A 15,440-nucleotide genomic window follows, 5' to 3' on the forward strand; every position below is an offset into this window, starting at 1 on the left:
AATTCCATGAGGCTTGGGGGCCACTGACATAAACCATGACAGCCAGTTATGGGCTGAGTAATGAGTTCTTATTTTTATGCAAGAGAAAGTGACATTAACTCTACAAGCATATCCTGCCTTCTTAGATATATTCATGAATTCTAGCAGAGGAAGTTCTAAACCTTAAGCTGAGATTTCAGAGGGCATTTAAAAAGAAATAGATGCTAGGCGTGGTGGCGCACTCCTGTAATCCGAGCACTTGGGAGGCTGAGGTAGGGGAATTGTTGCAAGTTCAAAACCAGCCTGGGCTATAGAGTGAGCCCAAGGCCAGCCTGAACTCTGTAGCGAGACCCTGTCTCAAAAAGACAAAACAAAAAGAAAAACAAAAAAAGAAATAGATGTGTATGCTTACTTTTTTTTTTTTTTGCTGAGTATGTTAATTTGGGAAGATACTTGCATTAATTTTTTTGAATTGTAGAATATTGTTTTTTAAAGTCTGGAGAGTAATACATTTCTATTTAGAAATTTGAGAGATATGAGTTAAATAATCGTATCATTTATTACAACATCAATAAAATTGGTTTTATTTTTGTTACCAGGAATTGAATTTATGACCTCACGCTTGCCAGGGAGGCATTTATGCCACTGAACTGAATCCCTGGCCCCATCAAATTGGGTTTTAATTTGTACTTGTTACTTTTGTAAATTGGTGATTTTGTTCCATTTTTAAGCATTTATATTCTGGAATAGTCTTACTCTTTTTGTTCTTGTTACTACAGTTGAAATTTCATTAAAGCAAAATAGCCATATTTCTTGTTTTTTTTATTGAAAACATTTGTGTTCTCTTAAAAGTAGAGTTTTGTGTTTTCATAATTATATTTTGAGAAAATAAATGTCTTGCTTTTCTTTCTTCTGTACAGTGTTTTTCATAATCCTTCAATGTGCCTATTTACAGATACGGAAACCAGTAAGGTCCAAACACTGTGGTGTTTGCAACCGCTGTATAGCGAAATTTGATCATCATTGCCCGTGGGTGGGTAACTGTGTAGGTGAGTTACATTAGCAATTTCTAAACATATTGTTCATTGAACTTACTTTAGATAAGCATTGTACGTTATTAAAGTAGATGGTAGAAATTTATTCTTATACCCTAAATCGTTTTTCCCCCAGCCCTTAGGTTGATAATGCAGTGACTCAATTGAGAAAGAGGGGAAGAATTACAAAATCATTGCTTAGAGAAAATTGATTTTGTTTCCCTATCCATTATCTTTGGTGCCTTATCTTTCCTACTTTTTTCCATTGGTAAGATTAAAATTAATAAGGAGGCAAATTGTTTTTTAAAAATTAAATTATAGAAAACAGTAATGGTTTCTAAAAATTTTTATTAGTACATGGTTGCAGTACATAATCATATTCATTGTGAGGAGGTGGTGCATGTACATAGCACATCTCAATTACCTTGATCTCCCTACCCTTCCTACCTCCCATATCTTTTTTTTTCCTGTTATTTTTTATACTGGTCTTTATTTATAGTTTAGGTTTTTCATGTAAGAGAAGTTTGAATTGTTTCTGTACCCTGTTTTGTTTCACTGATCCTCTTTTTTTTCTTTTTGGCAATACCATGCTGTTTTATCATTAGCTTTGTTGGCTAATGTGAGAACTATATTGAACAGTAGTAATAGGAATAGCAAACATCCTGGTCTTGTTTCTAAGGGAAAGCTTTCAGAATCTCCCCATTTAATATGTTGACTGTTTAGCATAAATGGATTTTATTGGATTGAGCTAAGGTCCTTCTGTAGCTAATTTCTTCAAGATTTTATCATGAATGAGTGTTGGATTTTGTCAAATGCTTTTTCTGATGAGCATATGATTTTTGTCCTATTTTTGCAGTATACTGGATTTATTGATTTGCATATGTTGAGTAATCCATCTGTCTCTGGACTGAATCCTTTTTGGTCATGAAATATACTCTTTTTGATGATATGCTGCTTCCTGTTTGGTATTGTCATTTTTGAGGACTTCTGCATCATTGTTCATTAAACATATTGGCCTTCAGTTCTCATTATTGATTAGGTCTTTTTTATGTTTTTAGACCTAGCTTCTAGGAATGACTTTGGGAGTACGCCTTCTCTTTCAATTTCAAAAGTTTGAGGAGTATTGACAGTAGATCTTTCTTAAAATGATTGTAGAATCTGGGATTAGGAGCTGGGCTTTTTTTGGTTGGTAGGTTTTTTATTACCACTTCGGTCTTATTTTGGATTATTCAGAGCTTTTGTGTCTTTTTGGTTTAGGTTTCATAATTCATATGGATCTAGGAATCTGCATTTTTTTCCTGAATTCTCTATTTTATTAGAGTATAGATCCTCAGAATAGTTACTAATAATCTTCTGGATTTTGGAAGAATCTATTGTTACTTTGCTTTTCCCAATTGCATCTATTTGGGTCTTTTCTCATCTTTTTCTTTTTTTTCTTTTTTTGTTCTTGCAAGGAACTTTGATTCATTGACTTTGTAATTTTTTAGCATCAACTTTATTAATTTCTGCTCAGATCTTTGTAGTTTGCTTCCTTGCACTAACTTTGTATTTGGATTGTTCTTATTTGTCTAGTACCTTGAAGTGTATCACTAGGTTATTTATGTGGGCTTCCTCTTGTTTTTGTGAAAATGTTTTCATTCACAACCATAAACTTCTCTTTTAGGACTGCTTTCATTGTGTCCCATGAGTTCTGGATATTGATTACATTATTGTTTGTATTGTTTCATTCTAGAAACTAATTTCTTGATTTCATCTATGAACCTTTAATTATTAAAGAGGTTATTGTTTAATTTCATATGTTTACATAATTTTGTTTTACCATTGAGTTCTAGTTTTATTGTACTATGACCTGATAATATGCATGGGATAATTTTGATTCTTTTGTATTTACTTAAACATGCTTTATGCGCTAGTGTATGGTCTTTTCTTTCAAGAAAGTCCCATTTGCTGCTGAGGGGAATGTGTATTACATTGTTATTAACTGAGACACTTTGTAGATATCTATGAAGTCTATTTGAAGGTTTGATTCAGTGCTGATACTTCTTTGTTAATTTTTTTCTAGTTATTTGTAAAGTAAGATATTGAAGTTCTCATTTATAACTTGATTTTTTTAATGTTCAGTTCACTGGTGTTTGTTCTTTTCCGTGTGTGTTTTTCCCCCCCATAGTTCCTACATTTTGCATATTGTTATCTTCTAAACATATGCTCAGATTACTGGCTTTAGTCCTGTAAAGTCAGTCAGTCAGTGCAAGCATTAAGTTGTTTTTGCTCCTCGATTGCTATTTATCCCAGCCTGTGTTCCTCAGAATCAGCTAGTTGCCTGTGGTGGAGAGTAGGGGCAGGTATCTTTTTGTCTCCCAGCCCACACACTGGCTGGCTCACAGGACGTGCAAGTTGACTTCTTGGTTCTTTTCCCAGCCCATGACTGCCGCTAGCTCACAAGAAGCAGAGGTTGACTTCTTGGTTCTCTTTCTGGCCCATGACTTAATTTTCTGTTTTGTGAGATAGGGTCTTGCTTTGTATTCAGGCCAGTTTTGAATTAGCCCAAGCTGGCCTTGAACTCTTGGCTGCTCTTTTGCCTCAGCCTCCCCTTTCCAAGTGCTGAGATTTCAGGTGTACACCACCATGTCTGACTCAGTAGTATTTGTTTTATGAAACTTGGTTAACCAGTATTTGGTGCATGTATGTTCATAATTGTTATCTCTTTCTGTTGAATTGTTCCCTTAACCAATATGTAATGACCTTGGTTTTTTTTGATCAGTTTTGGTGTGAAATCCATTATGTCTTTGATAGTTACTCCTGATTTTTTTCCCCAGGTACCTGTTGCTTGGATTACTGCTTTCCATCCTTTGATTTTTAATCAGTGTATTTCTTTTTTGGATTCAATGTGTTTCTAACATGCTATATTTTATTTTTATTTCTTGATTCATTCCATCAATCTGTCTTTTGATTAAGGAGTTGAGACCATTAACATTGAAAGTTAATACTGAAAAACACTGATTTATTCTGTCATTTCATTATTTTTCCCGTTGCTAATCCCCACTACAGCCTACTTAACTGCCTACTATATTCATTCTGGGTTTTTTTTTTCCCCTTTCTTCATTGGGTTCAGTGTTTCTGTTGAGGACAGTGGTAGTGAACCTTTTAGAGCTTTCAGCGGTACAGTCTACTGTGTCACATGTTCTGTAGGTTTCTACCATCATTGTTCTAGGATATCCTTGAGAATTTTTTAGAGTGCTGGTTTGGTGGTCATGAATTTCTTTAGGAGTTTTCTATCATGAAAGTGTGTTTCTTTTTCTCTCAGTTTTAAAAGATAGTTTTGTAAGAGATGTCAGCCTGAGTTGGAAATTGTTTTCTTTCAGGGCTTGAAACACTTTGCTCCAAGTTCTCCTGGCCTTTAAGGTTTGTGTTGAGGTCTATTGTAATTCTAATAGTTTTACATTTATAAGTGATTCATTTCATTTCTCTGACAGCTTTTAAGATTCTGTTACTATGTTGAGCTTGAAGTATTTTGACTATGATGTAACATAGAGAAGTTCTGTATTGATTGTGGCGGTTTGGGGTTTTGTATGCTATATGTATATGTAAAATAATTCTTTCCCAAATTTGGAAAGTTTTCTGCTGTTATTTCTATAAACAGGGTTTTTTTTAATGCCCTTTGTGCTGTGCTCTGATTTTTCACATACTCAAGTTGATCTTAGATTTGTCTTCTTTGCATTGTGTAGCAGCTGTTAAATCCATTTTTATGTTTTCTTGTTTTTAAGGTATCTGAGTAATCAGTCTTTAAAAGCATCACTTCTAATTCTGTCATTTTGTCCTTACCTTGATCACTGTGTATAGTATGCTGCCCATACTATATAAATTTTTGATCTTCTAGATTTCTGTTTGGAACCTTTTCATGGACTGTACTTACTTGCTAAACTGGTCATTCATGTTTTGTATCATTTTCTTTCCCTGAGCTACCTTTTCATTAGTGTCTTCTATAAGCTCCTTGATTATTTTATTACCTTCATCATACTGATTATATTCTCTGTGCACCTGTTGTGCACCTCATTGATCTTTTTATCTGTTATCCTTTTAAATAATTCAGTTATGAAAAAATAATTTAGTTACGTATCTTTTGCTTTCTTCCCCCTCACTGTCCCATGGATCCATTGAGGGAGTTCGAAGTTTCAGGAGGCTTTTTGTTGCGATTGTGCTGCTTAGCTGTATCCCCAGCCCTGTCAGGCACTTTCAGATCCAGCTGCTTCTGAGTATAGCTGAAGTTTAGTCTTGAGAAAAGGGGCCTGATCCCTTCCCAGCCGAAGTTTAAATTTCCCAGGGGATAATCTTTCTAGCTCACTCCTTGACTATGCTGTCTCTCATAGCTGTCTCTCACCAGTTACTGTGGAAGGTAACATTGGGAACCCTGAAATGAAGTTGTTTTTGAGTTGTTCTGAGTCTAAAATTCAAAGTATTAACACTTTCCTGAAGAAGTTCCTGTTCAAGCACTCCGGAAGTGATAGGCATTCCTACTTGAAACCCTATCTGCTATTGCCTGCCATGTGAAAAGATTTCCTTAGAGCAAAACCCCACAGTTTTCAGAATTCACTAAGACTGTGGGCTTTGCTGTTGTTTCTCCCTGGATCTCCTACTTTTGGGTGCTGACCTTGCTTCTGCACATCGTAGTTACCCTCCCCAGGAGCTGGGAGAGCTGGGCAGAGTCCATTTTGTTTCCTTTTTTTTCCCTGTGTTGTGGACCATCTTCTCAACTTCTTTGTAGCTCTTAATTTTTTCTGTCAGTTTCTTAATTTCCTCTGATATGCTTCTCTTTTTCCTTTGACAAGTTGTTATTTTTTGCTGACTGGTTTATGGATCTTGGAGAGGCTGAATTTTGCTATTATCACTGCTCTGCCATTTTCTTCTCAATGATTTTATGTTATAGAAGCAGAAAGGAATGATAAATAAGAACTGTGTATACCTTCATGTTCAAGAGTAGTATAATCTGAGGAGATGAACTGAGTGATCTGAGGATTAGCCCTGGAGAGTTTTATGAGGTGACAGTAAATTATTAAAAGATGTTTTAAAAATTCATATGAGCAAAAGGAGACTTCTTCCTCAAATACATATTAAGAAGATTACAAAACCGTGTGAATGTTGGCAAAGTAGTCTGTGAAAAGTTGGGTTGTAAGGCTTATAAAAGTAAAGATAACATAGCGCTATTTTATTTTATTTTGTACTGGGGATTGAACTCATGACCTCACATTTGTCAGGCAGGAGTTTGTGCCACTGAGCTAAACCCGCAGCCCCATAGCGCTATTTTAAAACTCACAGAACAAAGTCTAGGATTGAAGATTAGAATTCTAGTTTATTTGATTCTTTGGGACTCCTTTGCCTTTGGAATAAACATCATTGCAGTCACATCTTATTTTCTGGAAAATCATTTTGTGGAATAATGTATGTTATTACTGTCCAAGTTATAACACATATTTCATAGAATACACCTCAAAAAGTATATGATGAATTGTTTTTTCTTAGCTGAAAAATCACTTTTGTGTTCCATAGGTGCAGGCAACCATAGATACTTTATGGGCTACCTGTTCTTCTTGCTTTTTATGATCTGTTGGATGATTTATGGTTGTATTTCTTGTGAGTATAATTTTGTTTTGCCTTCTTAAAATATAAATATTTGCTTACAGGATTATATTTACTATGTTATGTAATACAAAAGTCTAAGGGGCTAGGGATTTAGCTCAGTGGTTCAAGGGCTTGCCTGGTAAGTGCAAGGTCATGAGTTTGCCCTCAGTATCCCCTCCCCAAAAAAGTCTAAACAAAAATATAGTTTTGGGTAATTTTATGACTTACCAGGGAAAAATGTTGTACATATAATACAAGCAAACAGTTATCAGTTAATCACCTTCTAATATGTGTGTCCTCTGGGAAACACTGTGGTATAATAGATTTTGAGATGCATCTGGGACGAACACACCAACATCTCACATCATCTGCCAAGAAAATAATTCATTATGGTAGTAGCCCTCAAGGAGCAGATTTTTTGTTAGAAAAGGCCTGTCTCACTGAGGTGATCTTGTTATGTGCCCCCCCTCCAAAAAAGTCTCATGTATTATCTTTGTTTGAAGAAAATGTTCTTTGAACACCAAATTTGTTATTAAAGTACAGTAAAATATTTTTTTTAATGATTTGCTGCTGCTATTTCATTTCTGAGTTTGGTAAATAATTTTTTCACTAAAGTATAGTGAAGTTATGTAAGAGTATAAAAACATTTGCCATTGTCTGACACCTGTTAAACATAGACTGTTAAGATGATGCTAAGTGGTGTCAGCATTAATGCCAGCATGAGGTACTTTAATGATTATGTAAGTTTTCTGTCTTCTGATTTTAGACTGGGGACTTCATTGTGAGACCACTTACACCAAGGATGGATTTTGGACATACATTACTCAGATTGCTACTTGTTCACCTTGGATGTTTTGGATGTTTCTGAACAGTGTTTTTCATTTCATGTGGGTTGCTGTATTGCTCATGTGTCAGATGTACCAGGTATGTGCATTATTTTTGTGCTTTAGTGTGCTGAGAAACACTAAAAAATTCTCTCCTTACTTAAGAAATAATAATGTATACTTAACCACTTCACTTCAAGAATTAATTTTAATTTTTATTTATTTCTCCTCCCTACTTCAATCTCTTCCTCATTTCTGTTTTTGTATTATAAACTTCTTTCATTATTAGTTTTAGCACAGCGTTCTGTTATTCCTGATTCAGATATACATAGTTGTATATGTGTGAACTTAAATTGATGATCTTGTTAACTTTAGTAGAACAGTATAATTATATGAAAAGAAAAATCTCTGTTTATTCAAGTCTTTATTCTTAAAAGGTTCACTTTTGAAAGAGGCTAATGGGAAGGTTTTCTGTGTAGTATCTTATAACTTGTTTGGAAATTTTTTCACATTTAACTGGTTACTTTTCATAAAGTGATACCTCTTAATAGAAAGCCAGAGATGGATTTCATTATTTTTCTCTCCATCCTAGACTCCTTGAGAATGAACTTTTTTGGAACATTAATTAATCAAAATAATTGGTTGTTTTCTCTTTCTCCTTAGATATCATGTTTAGGTATAACTACAAATGAACGAATGAATGCCAGAAGATATAAGCACTTTAAAGTCACAACAACATCTATTGAAAGCCCATTCAAGTATGCACATATTTATAAATCTAGTATTTTCTTTTATCATACAAATTTCCCCAGCAAACTTAGTAATTGTCTAATAAATACATTAAAAAGAAGTATTTTATTTAGGTGTGGCAAGAAGATAAGAGGGGCTATATCTTTTAGTTAGTAATATTGAAAACTAGCTTTTTAAATGCTACTGAATATAAGATTTCTGTAGAAGTAGCGTGTGTTACTTCATAACACCATAAAATATAATTCATCATATTAACCATATATCTAAGTATATTTTTAAAATTGCATCTAACCTTGATACCTAGTGTCCCATTTATGTAAAATATTTTAAACTGAATTTTATATAAGCTATTATATGTCAAGCTTTTATAATAATTATCTATCTGTCTTAACTATCTATCTATCTATCTATCTATCTATCTATCTATCTATCTATCTTTTTGAGACAGGGTTTCACTATGCAGTTCAGGCTGGCCTTGATCTCACTTTGTAACCCAGGCTGGTCTTGAACTCGCAATGATCCTCCTGCTTCAGCCTCCCAAGTGCTGAGATTACAGGCATGCGCCACCATGCCCAGCAATAATAATAATATTGCATAAATTGTTACCTTTAGGTCTTCTGCCAAATTCATGTTATAAGTATTTTATTTTCTTTTTCAATTTTGGAGAGTGTGTCTCCTTGTCAAAAAAAGTTGCAGTTAAGGAAGTTTTTTTTTATCAAAATTATATACAGTGCAGGAATGAAATAAATGCAGATTTGGATAATTTTAAAATATAATTGTTAACTTTTTAGTTAGCAAAAAGAAAATCAGTGTTTAATGGAGTCATATGAATAGATATTTATTTTGTAAAGATAACTTAGTTCTTGCCAATAACTTGAGGTTTTGAGCTTTGAAAAAAATATGTTGGACACCAAAATTATGTTTAACTCATGTTAAATCATTTGTACTAACTGATTTTTTTTCTTTTTGGGCGGCTGTTTTTAGCCATGGATGTGTAAGGAATATAATAGACTTCTTTGAATTTCGATGCTGTGGCCTCTTTCGTCCTGTTATCGTGGACTGGACCAGACAGTATACAATAGAATATGACCAAATATCAGGATCTGGGTACCAGCTTGTGTAGCAACATCTTTATCCTTTGAAGCATATTGCTGAGTGGTGCCTGAAAATTGTGTCTGTCCTTGTCTCTCTCACACTCGAATCCACATCCTTGAACAATAGCATGCTGTGTGTAGGGCTAACAGTGAATTTTACAGTCTTTTTTTTTTTCAACACTTGTATTAACAAAGTCAACATGGACAGAACACACTGCCACTTCTGGGAAGAGTTAAAGATCATAAAAAGGATTTTAATGGTTCTTAATGTGGGAATTAACTACATACTCAACTTTTTGGTTTTGTTCTCATATTTCATAAAAAAAAGTGAATTTATTTTGTTGACAGGCATAGTATATTGATCAGAAATGTTCTAACTGAAATTTAAGTAATATGGCCATATTTTAATATGCAGTCTAAGAGAATTGCATCTAATTCCAGAATTAAATTGATTGGTAGCATTTTGTACATTTTAGAATGTACATACAAATACTGTGATTAAAAAAATCGTGGTTTTATTAGGGATCTACTGTAATAAGGCACAAGAAAATAATGTTCACAAAATATGTGCTAACAATATTTTATCAGCCTTTACAATGCTGGTATATTTTTAGTCCAGTGGAATAATTTGTAGTAACCTTGCTCTGAGGTTTTATGGTCTAATAATGAAACACTTGCATGAGCCTAGTAAGTTATATTTTGTTCAAATTTAAAAGCCCTACTAAGTGCATGATATACTGCATAGAATGTATACTAGAGATACTACTATCCAGTGAAGCATAAATTAGAATTTAATCTAATGTGCAAACAGTCCAGTTTTTGAGTTCAGATGGGATTTTTAAAGGCAAAACAAATAAGCTAATGCAAAATTCTTAGTAATAGAGGTAAATGGATATACTTTTAAAATTCTGAGCTGCAAAATAAATTGTAGAAAATAACAGTTTAAGCTAAAGATGGAGCATGATCTCTGTACATAGCACATGTGAATAAAAGAAAAGCTAATGGTGTATTTTTTTTAAATGATCTATCAGAAAGTAGGATTTAATCCCCAAGATTATTTCACTTTTCCCAGTTTTGAGTATGTTTTGATGTTTTTAAATGCTGAAATAATTTGAGAAAGATATTCTTACTGTTAAATGTAATGCACTGATCAATTTTTGTTGCAGCATTTCCATACCCTCACTACTTCCATGAATATTGTTTACAGAGTGAGACTTGGTTTAGTCCTCTTAAATGCTGTAGCAAAATGTGGTTCGAGCAACCTGTGGGAAACCTGTGAGAGGGAATCGGGTGAGGGAGGGGGAGGAAGGGAAGTCAGACTGATGACAGATCCTAGACCAGTGTAAAGAATGTGTATCTGTATATAAATAATTTATCAAATACTTTTCTCTTTGTGTCTGTATGTGTTAGTGTTTTTAAAGCTGCTCATTTTACTTTATCCAGCCAAAAAGAAAAGGGAGATAATTAATGAGCTTCTCGTGGTGTTCAATATTGCTGTTAATAGGCATTATACCCCGCAAGTTCACTGCATGTCTGATACTTGGTACAATTAGAATGTCCTGTAAACTGCAGATTACAGGTATTAAAGCAATCTATTGGTATACCCACCCTTGCCTTAGTAAGAAGAGCAGTGAAAATGTATATAGTTGATGTTCAGTATTTCCAAGTACTACCATTTTTATATAGTAGTTTCTTTGATCACAAGTCACACAAAAAAAGATTACCCTTAGTGTACCTGGGTGTTTTAATAATAGAAAATTGGCATATGTACTTTATTTTTGAAAAGGGAAGAGATGGGTGTGGGGTGGCAATAGCATTGTGCCATGTCATAGATTGTAAAAAAATTGGTTAACTTTACAAATGTCTCTGCTAGTTTTGACTAACAATTGGGGAAGATTTTAGATAATTTTTAAATTTAAAGTTATTTATACAATGCTAGGACTTGTTTTAATTTTTTTGTATTTTGAGCCAGTTCACATGAAGAGTCAGTTGCAATTTTTGTCTAATACATTTTTATCAACATTTAAAAACCGGTAGTTTTCTCAGAGTTTGGGTAAGAATGTTGTTACTGTCTTTCTTTGTGGTACAATATTCTTTTCAGTACAAAGAATTATCTCTCAATTAAATTGAAAAAACCCTAAATGTATAATTACATGGAAAATAATTGCAATGAAAATGGTAATAGTACTAATTATTTCATAGTACCACTCAAATCTATAACTTAGAAAAATGGTCAGATGGTAAGGAGCACCTATGCAGTAATGTACCATCTGTTTAATTATTTTGTAGGTCCTGTGTGTAGAATCACACAGGATTTAATCCAGCTCTGAAGTTGTGAATGAAGGTAATTGGGAATAGTTCATATCAGCTTCATTGGACACTTTCAGCAAATAGAAACTTAATTCTCAGTTCTGACATGAATACTTCTTTGGAGGTTTTTTCATATTTTTTGTTTGTAAGTTTATTTGAAATATTAATAGGCATAAAACAACATCATTACACTTAGGCTATGAATGTTTTTATTTTGTATTTTATTTATAACTGTGCCAAGTATTATTTTGCTACTTACTGTGTTACTCTGTGGAAAGAAAAACCTGTAAAGTGTTTAATAAATTAGTTCTCCTTACATAAATTAAATCTGTCAAATTTTGTAAAATATTAATCAGAATAAATATTGACTCTTAAGTGTGTGCTTGTTTATAATTTCATGCAGTTCACTTAAAAGAAATTGAAGCCATGGTACCAATAATATGAAATGATTATATACTCATGCCTTGGTCTACTAGGAATCAAGAGGTATAAGATTATAGAAATTTGCAAAGGTAAAAGGTGGGTGCTGCAACAAGTTCTAACTTTTTGTGTATGTGTGTGTGGTGTGTGTGTGTGTGCTGCAAGTTCCAACTTTTTGTGTATGCCTCTTGTGTGTGTGTACTTTCCTACCCTTTTTTTTCTTTTAGTGAGACAGAATCTTCTTATTTAATTGAAGCTGGTTTTAAACTCACTATATAGCCCACGCCAGCCTCACTTCCTGACTGCTGGAGTTAGAGGCATGTGGCACCACACTTGACTTGTATGTATTTTTAATAAATTTTATTCTATAGAATTTACTAGGATCCTTTAAAACTATATGAATCCTAAGTTTTAAATGTAAGTATTCCTAAAATACTGCTACATCAATCTCAGTTGAAAAGGTATGTATGGCAAAGAAACCTTTGAAAATTTAAAAAAATTATGAAGGGGCCCTTTCCTGTTATTCATGTGGTGGTTTATGTTTCTAGTGGTTCATGGACATAATTAGAAACACAGTACATGTCAGAACATGTGTATCAGAAAACATTCTTCAGTTTATTAAAGTGCTTTTCACAGGATTTTGTTTTTAAATATATTTATGTGACCTTTAAAATAGAAAAATATGTAATTCCAAGTGGAAATCCAGAATACCATCTGTCCAGGCTGGGTTCAAAGTTGGAGCCCTTCTGCCTCAGTCTCCTAGAGTGCTAGGAGGTGGTGCTATGCACCACCATGCCCAGCTGATAATATTTTTAATAAATAGCCATGTTTTTAGTACTCAAAGTACACTTCCACTTACATGAGAAAGTTTTTGTTGCTGCTGCTGCTTGAATTTGTAGGTTTAGTTTTCACCAAACGTGGAAGCTTTCCAGTCATTTCTTGAAGTATTTTTCCTTTTTCAGATACTTGAGTTGTACAAACATTGGGTCACTTGGTAACATCTTACCTGCTACCGAGCTTTGTTTTTAAGTTGGAGTATTTTTTTTTGCCTAGTCTCTGTGTTTAGTTCATTGATGTTTCTTTATTATGTGTAGTCTTTTATTAATACAATTCAGTGTTTTATTGTGTTTCATGTGGACCTTTTTGTGTCTTTAGTATCTCTTTTTGAAAATACATATATAATGGTTGATTTTTCATGCCCCTACCTGCTAATTTTCACATCTGCCAATTCTGGATTGATTTTGATAGGTTTTTTTTTTTTGCCTTTATGTGCCCCTGCCCCCTCGTATAGGGGATTGAATTTAGGGAATGCTGAACCATACACACACACACACATCCATTTATTGACAAGATCCCACTAAGTTGCTCACTTAGATTTGTCTTGCTGCTTCATTAATCATCATTACTAAGGTAAAAGGTATCTACACTGTATACCCTAAAGCCAAAGCTCTGGCAGTGTTGCCCAGTCTTGGTAGTGTGAACAAGCATCTTGCTGTAAATAGTAGTGAGTTTCTTCTCTTGGAATCAGGCAGTTATGCAGCATACATGTTTGGTCAGAGCACGGCTGAAGGCTTGTAACGTAGGGTTAAGAGAATCTGCGACATAATCCCTGAGTTCTCTGCACAACTACCAAGTTATGTGCAGCCACCACACCCCACCCCCAAATTGTCTCAACTCAGGGTGGCTTCTACCTCTTATGTTCTCCTTCCTAGTACTGCCTCCTAGAATCTCAAAGCAGTAGGCTTTGGTAATTTGTAAGGCTAATTCTGTTTTGTCCTATAACTATCCTTTATTGCCTGGTATCTAAAGTCCTGAAACATTTTTCAATAATTTGCCTTTGTGCTGGGGATTTAACTCAGTGGCATAAGCACCTGCTTGGCAAGTGCAAGGTCATGAGTTCAACCCCTAGTACCAAAAAAAAAAAAAAAAAGTGAAATAATTTGCCTTTGTTTCTAGTTAAAGTGTAAATCTGCCTTCTATTTTATCATAGATGTAAGAGGAAGTCTGAATGAAAGTTGTTTCTAATTGGAAAATATTAATAGACACAACTATCATAAATAGTTATCTTTTGGACTTAATTAGAATGAAAAGAGGTCATGAGATAAAATAGTTTGAACACCACCAACTAATTATTTCCATAGGTGTTTTTCCATGGACAGCTAGACCAGTGGTAGCATCTCAAGGCCTTCAGTATGCTAGTGTGCTGTTAATCTACAGGAATGTATGTAATCATAGCTCTCTAGTGGGAATATCAAGAAATGTGTAGAAATGTTTTAAAACCATCACATAGTTGCTCAGTAACTTTTTCTTTCAGTTCAGTCTTCCATTGCCAATTAACTGTTTTCCAGCCTGCTAACCTCAAAGGCCCTCTCCTTACACAGTGGAATTGATAAGCCTTATAAACCTGAAGCTGCTCCAGGTTAGGATATAAAATAATCACTGCTTCTCAGTGCGCCCTCAGTCAACTTTCTCCCCATAAGTCATACATAACCCTTTTAGCCTTTCAAAATAAGTTATAGTGTCTAAAAATGGACTTTGGAGAAAATTAAGACATGTTCACAATCAGGCAGGTTTAATTCCTGTTAATATACATTACAGACCAATTTCACCCTTACAGGCAGTGAAAGGGGGCCTGGGCGATAACTACAATGTTCTGGGGTGGGATGTCTAATGAAAATATTTCTTGTTTAGTGTAATGCTGCTTTTCTGCCTGAGGCAGCTGAATGCATTCAGACAACATAACATTCTTTGCTGTTTTGAGTCGAAACAATGTGAAAGAACCATTTCACATTGGTTCCAGGATGTACTTGAATCAATATCCAATTAGAGCAGGGATTCAAACTCATGACCTCGCGCTTGCAAAGCAGGCACTTATGCCACTAACCTAAATACCTGGGAATTTCTAAAAAGCATCATGCTAAGCCTTAGATGCTAGTCTGTAATGATCTGTAAGTGTAAATCTGAAATACCTGTTTTCTAATAATGTGCCCATTCTGGGATTTCTCTCTGAGGAATGTATTAAAGTACCCCAACCTGCCTCTAGAGATTGTGCGTCAATAGGGCTAAAATAGAGCTCGCAAATCTGTCTTTTTGGAACCCCGATTGTCTAATGTGTACATTCCATCAGAGGAGTTAACCAACTGGCTATAGTGGGGCAGGAAGGAAAGAGATGATATACAGCACAATGCCAGCTCTGAAGAGCTGAAAGGTAATGCCTGGTACCTAGCATACTTGCTGGTTCAAAAAGGATATTCACCTAAGATGTGAACATTAGCCCACAGTGTTAAGGAGGCAGAAGGGTTGATTGTCTTTAACAAATACAAATGAGGGTAAAGACCCCAATGGTTTCTCACTAACTCAAATCAGCGGTTCACCCAAAAGATTAGTTAAAACTAAAAAAAAAAAAAAAAAAA

At 34.4% G+C, this 15,440-nt stretch overlaps 1 protein-coding gene across 2 annotated transcripts in view; it reads left to right on the top strand.

Moving 5' to 3' along the window:
* The window catches only part of Zdhhc17 (zinc finger DHHC-type palmitoyltransferase 17), an 83,370-nt gene extending 71,388 nt beyond the window's left edge, over positions 1-11,982 (top strand). For both annotated transcript variants that reach the window (XM_063255183.1, XM_063255184.1), the window contains 5 exons: positions 935-1,028; positions 6,558-6,641; positions 7,396-7,553; positions 8,117-8,211; positions 9,188-11,982. In XM_063255183.1, the coding sequence (XP_063111253.1) occupies positions 935-1,028; positions 6,558-6,641; positions 7,396-7,553; positions 8,117-8,211; positions 9,188-9,326 (570 nt within the window). In that variant the 3' untranslated portion in view covers positions 9,327-11,982. The remainder of the gene's footprint in view (positions 1-934; positions 1,029-6,557; positions 6,642-7,395; positions 7,554-8,116; positions 8,212-9,187) is intronic.
* Positions 11,983-15,440: the final 3,458 nt, after the last annotated feature.

Source organism: Cavia porcellus, unplaced genomic scaffold (assembly GCF_034190915.1).
Source record: "Cavia porcellus strain 051 isolate PalLab524CR breed Dunkin Hartley unplaced genomic scaffold, mCavPor4.1 scaffold_8, whole genome shotgun sequence".
In the NCBI taxonomy this organism is placed as follows: Eukaryota; Metazoa; Chordata; class Mammalia; order Rodentia; family Caviidae; genus Cavia; species Cavia porcellus.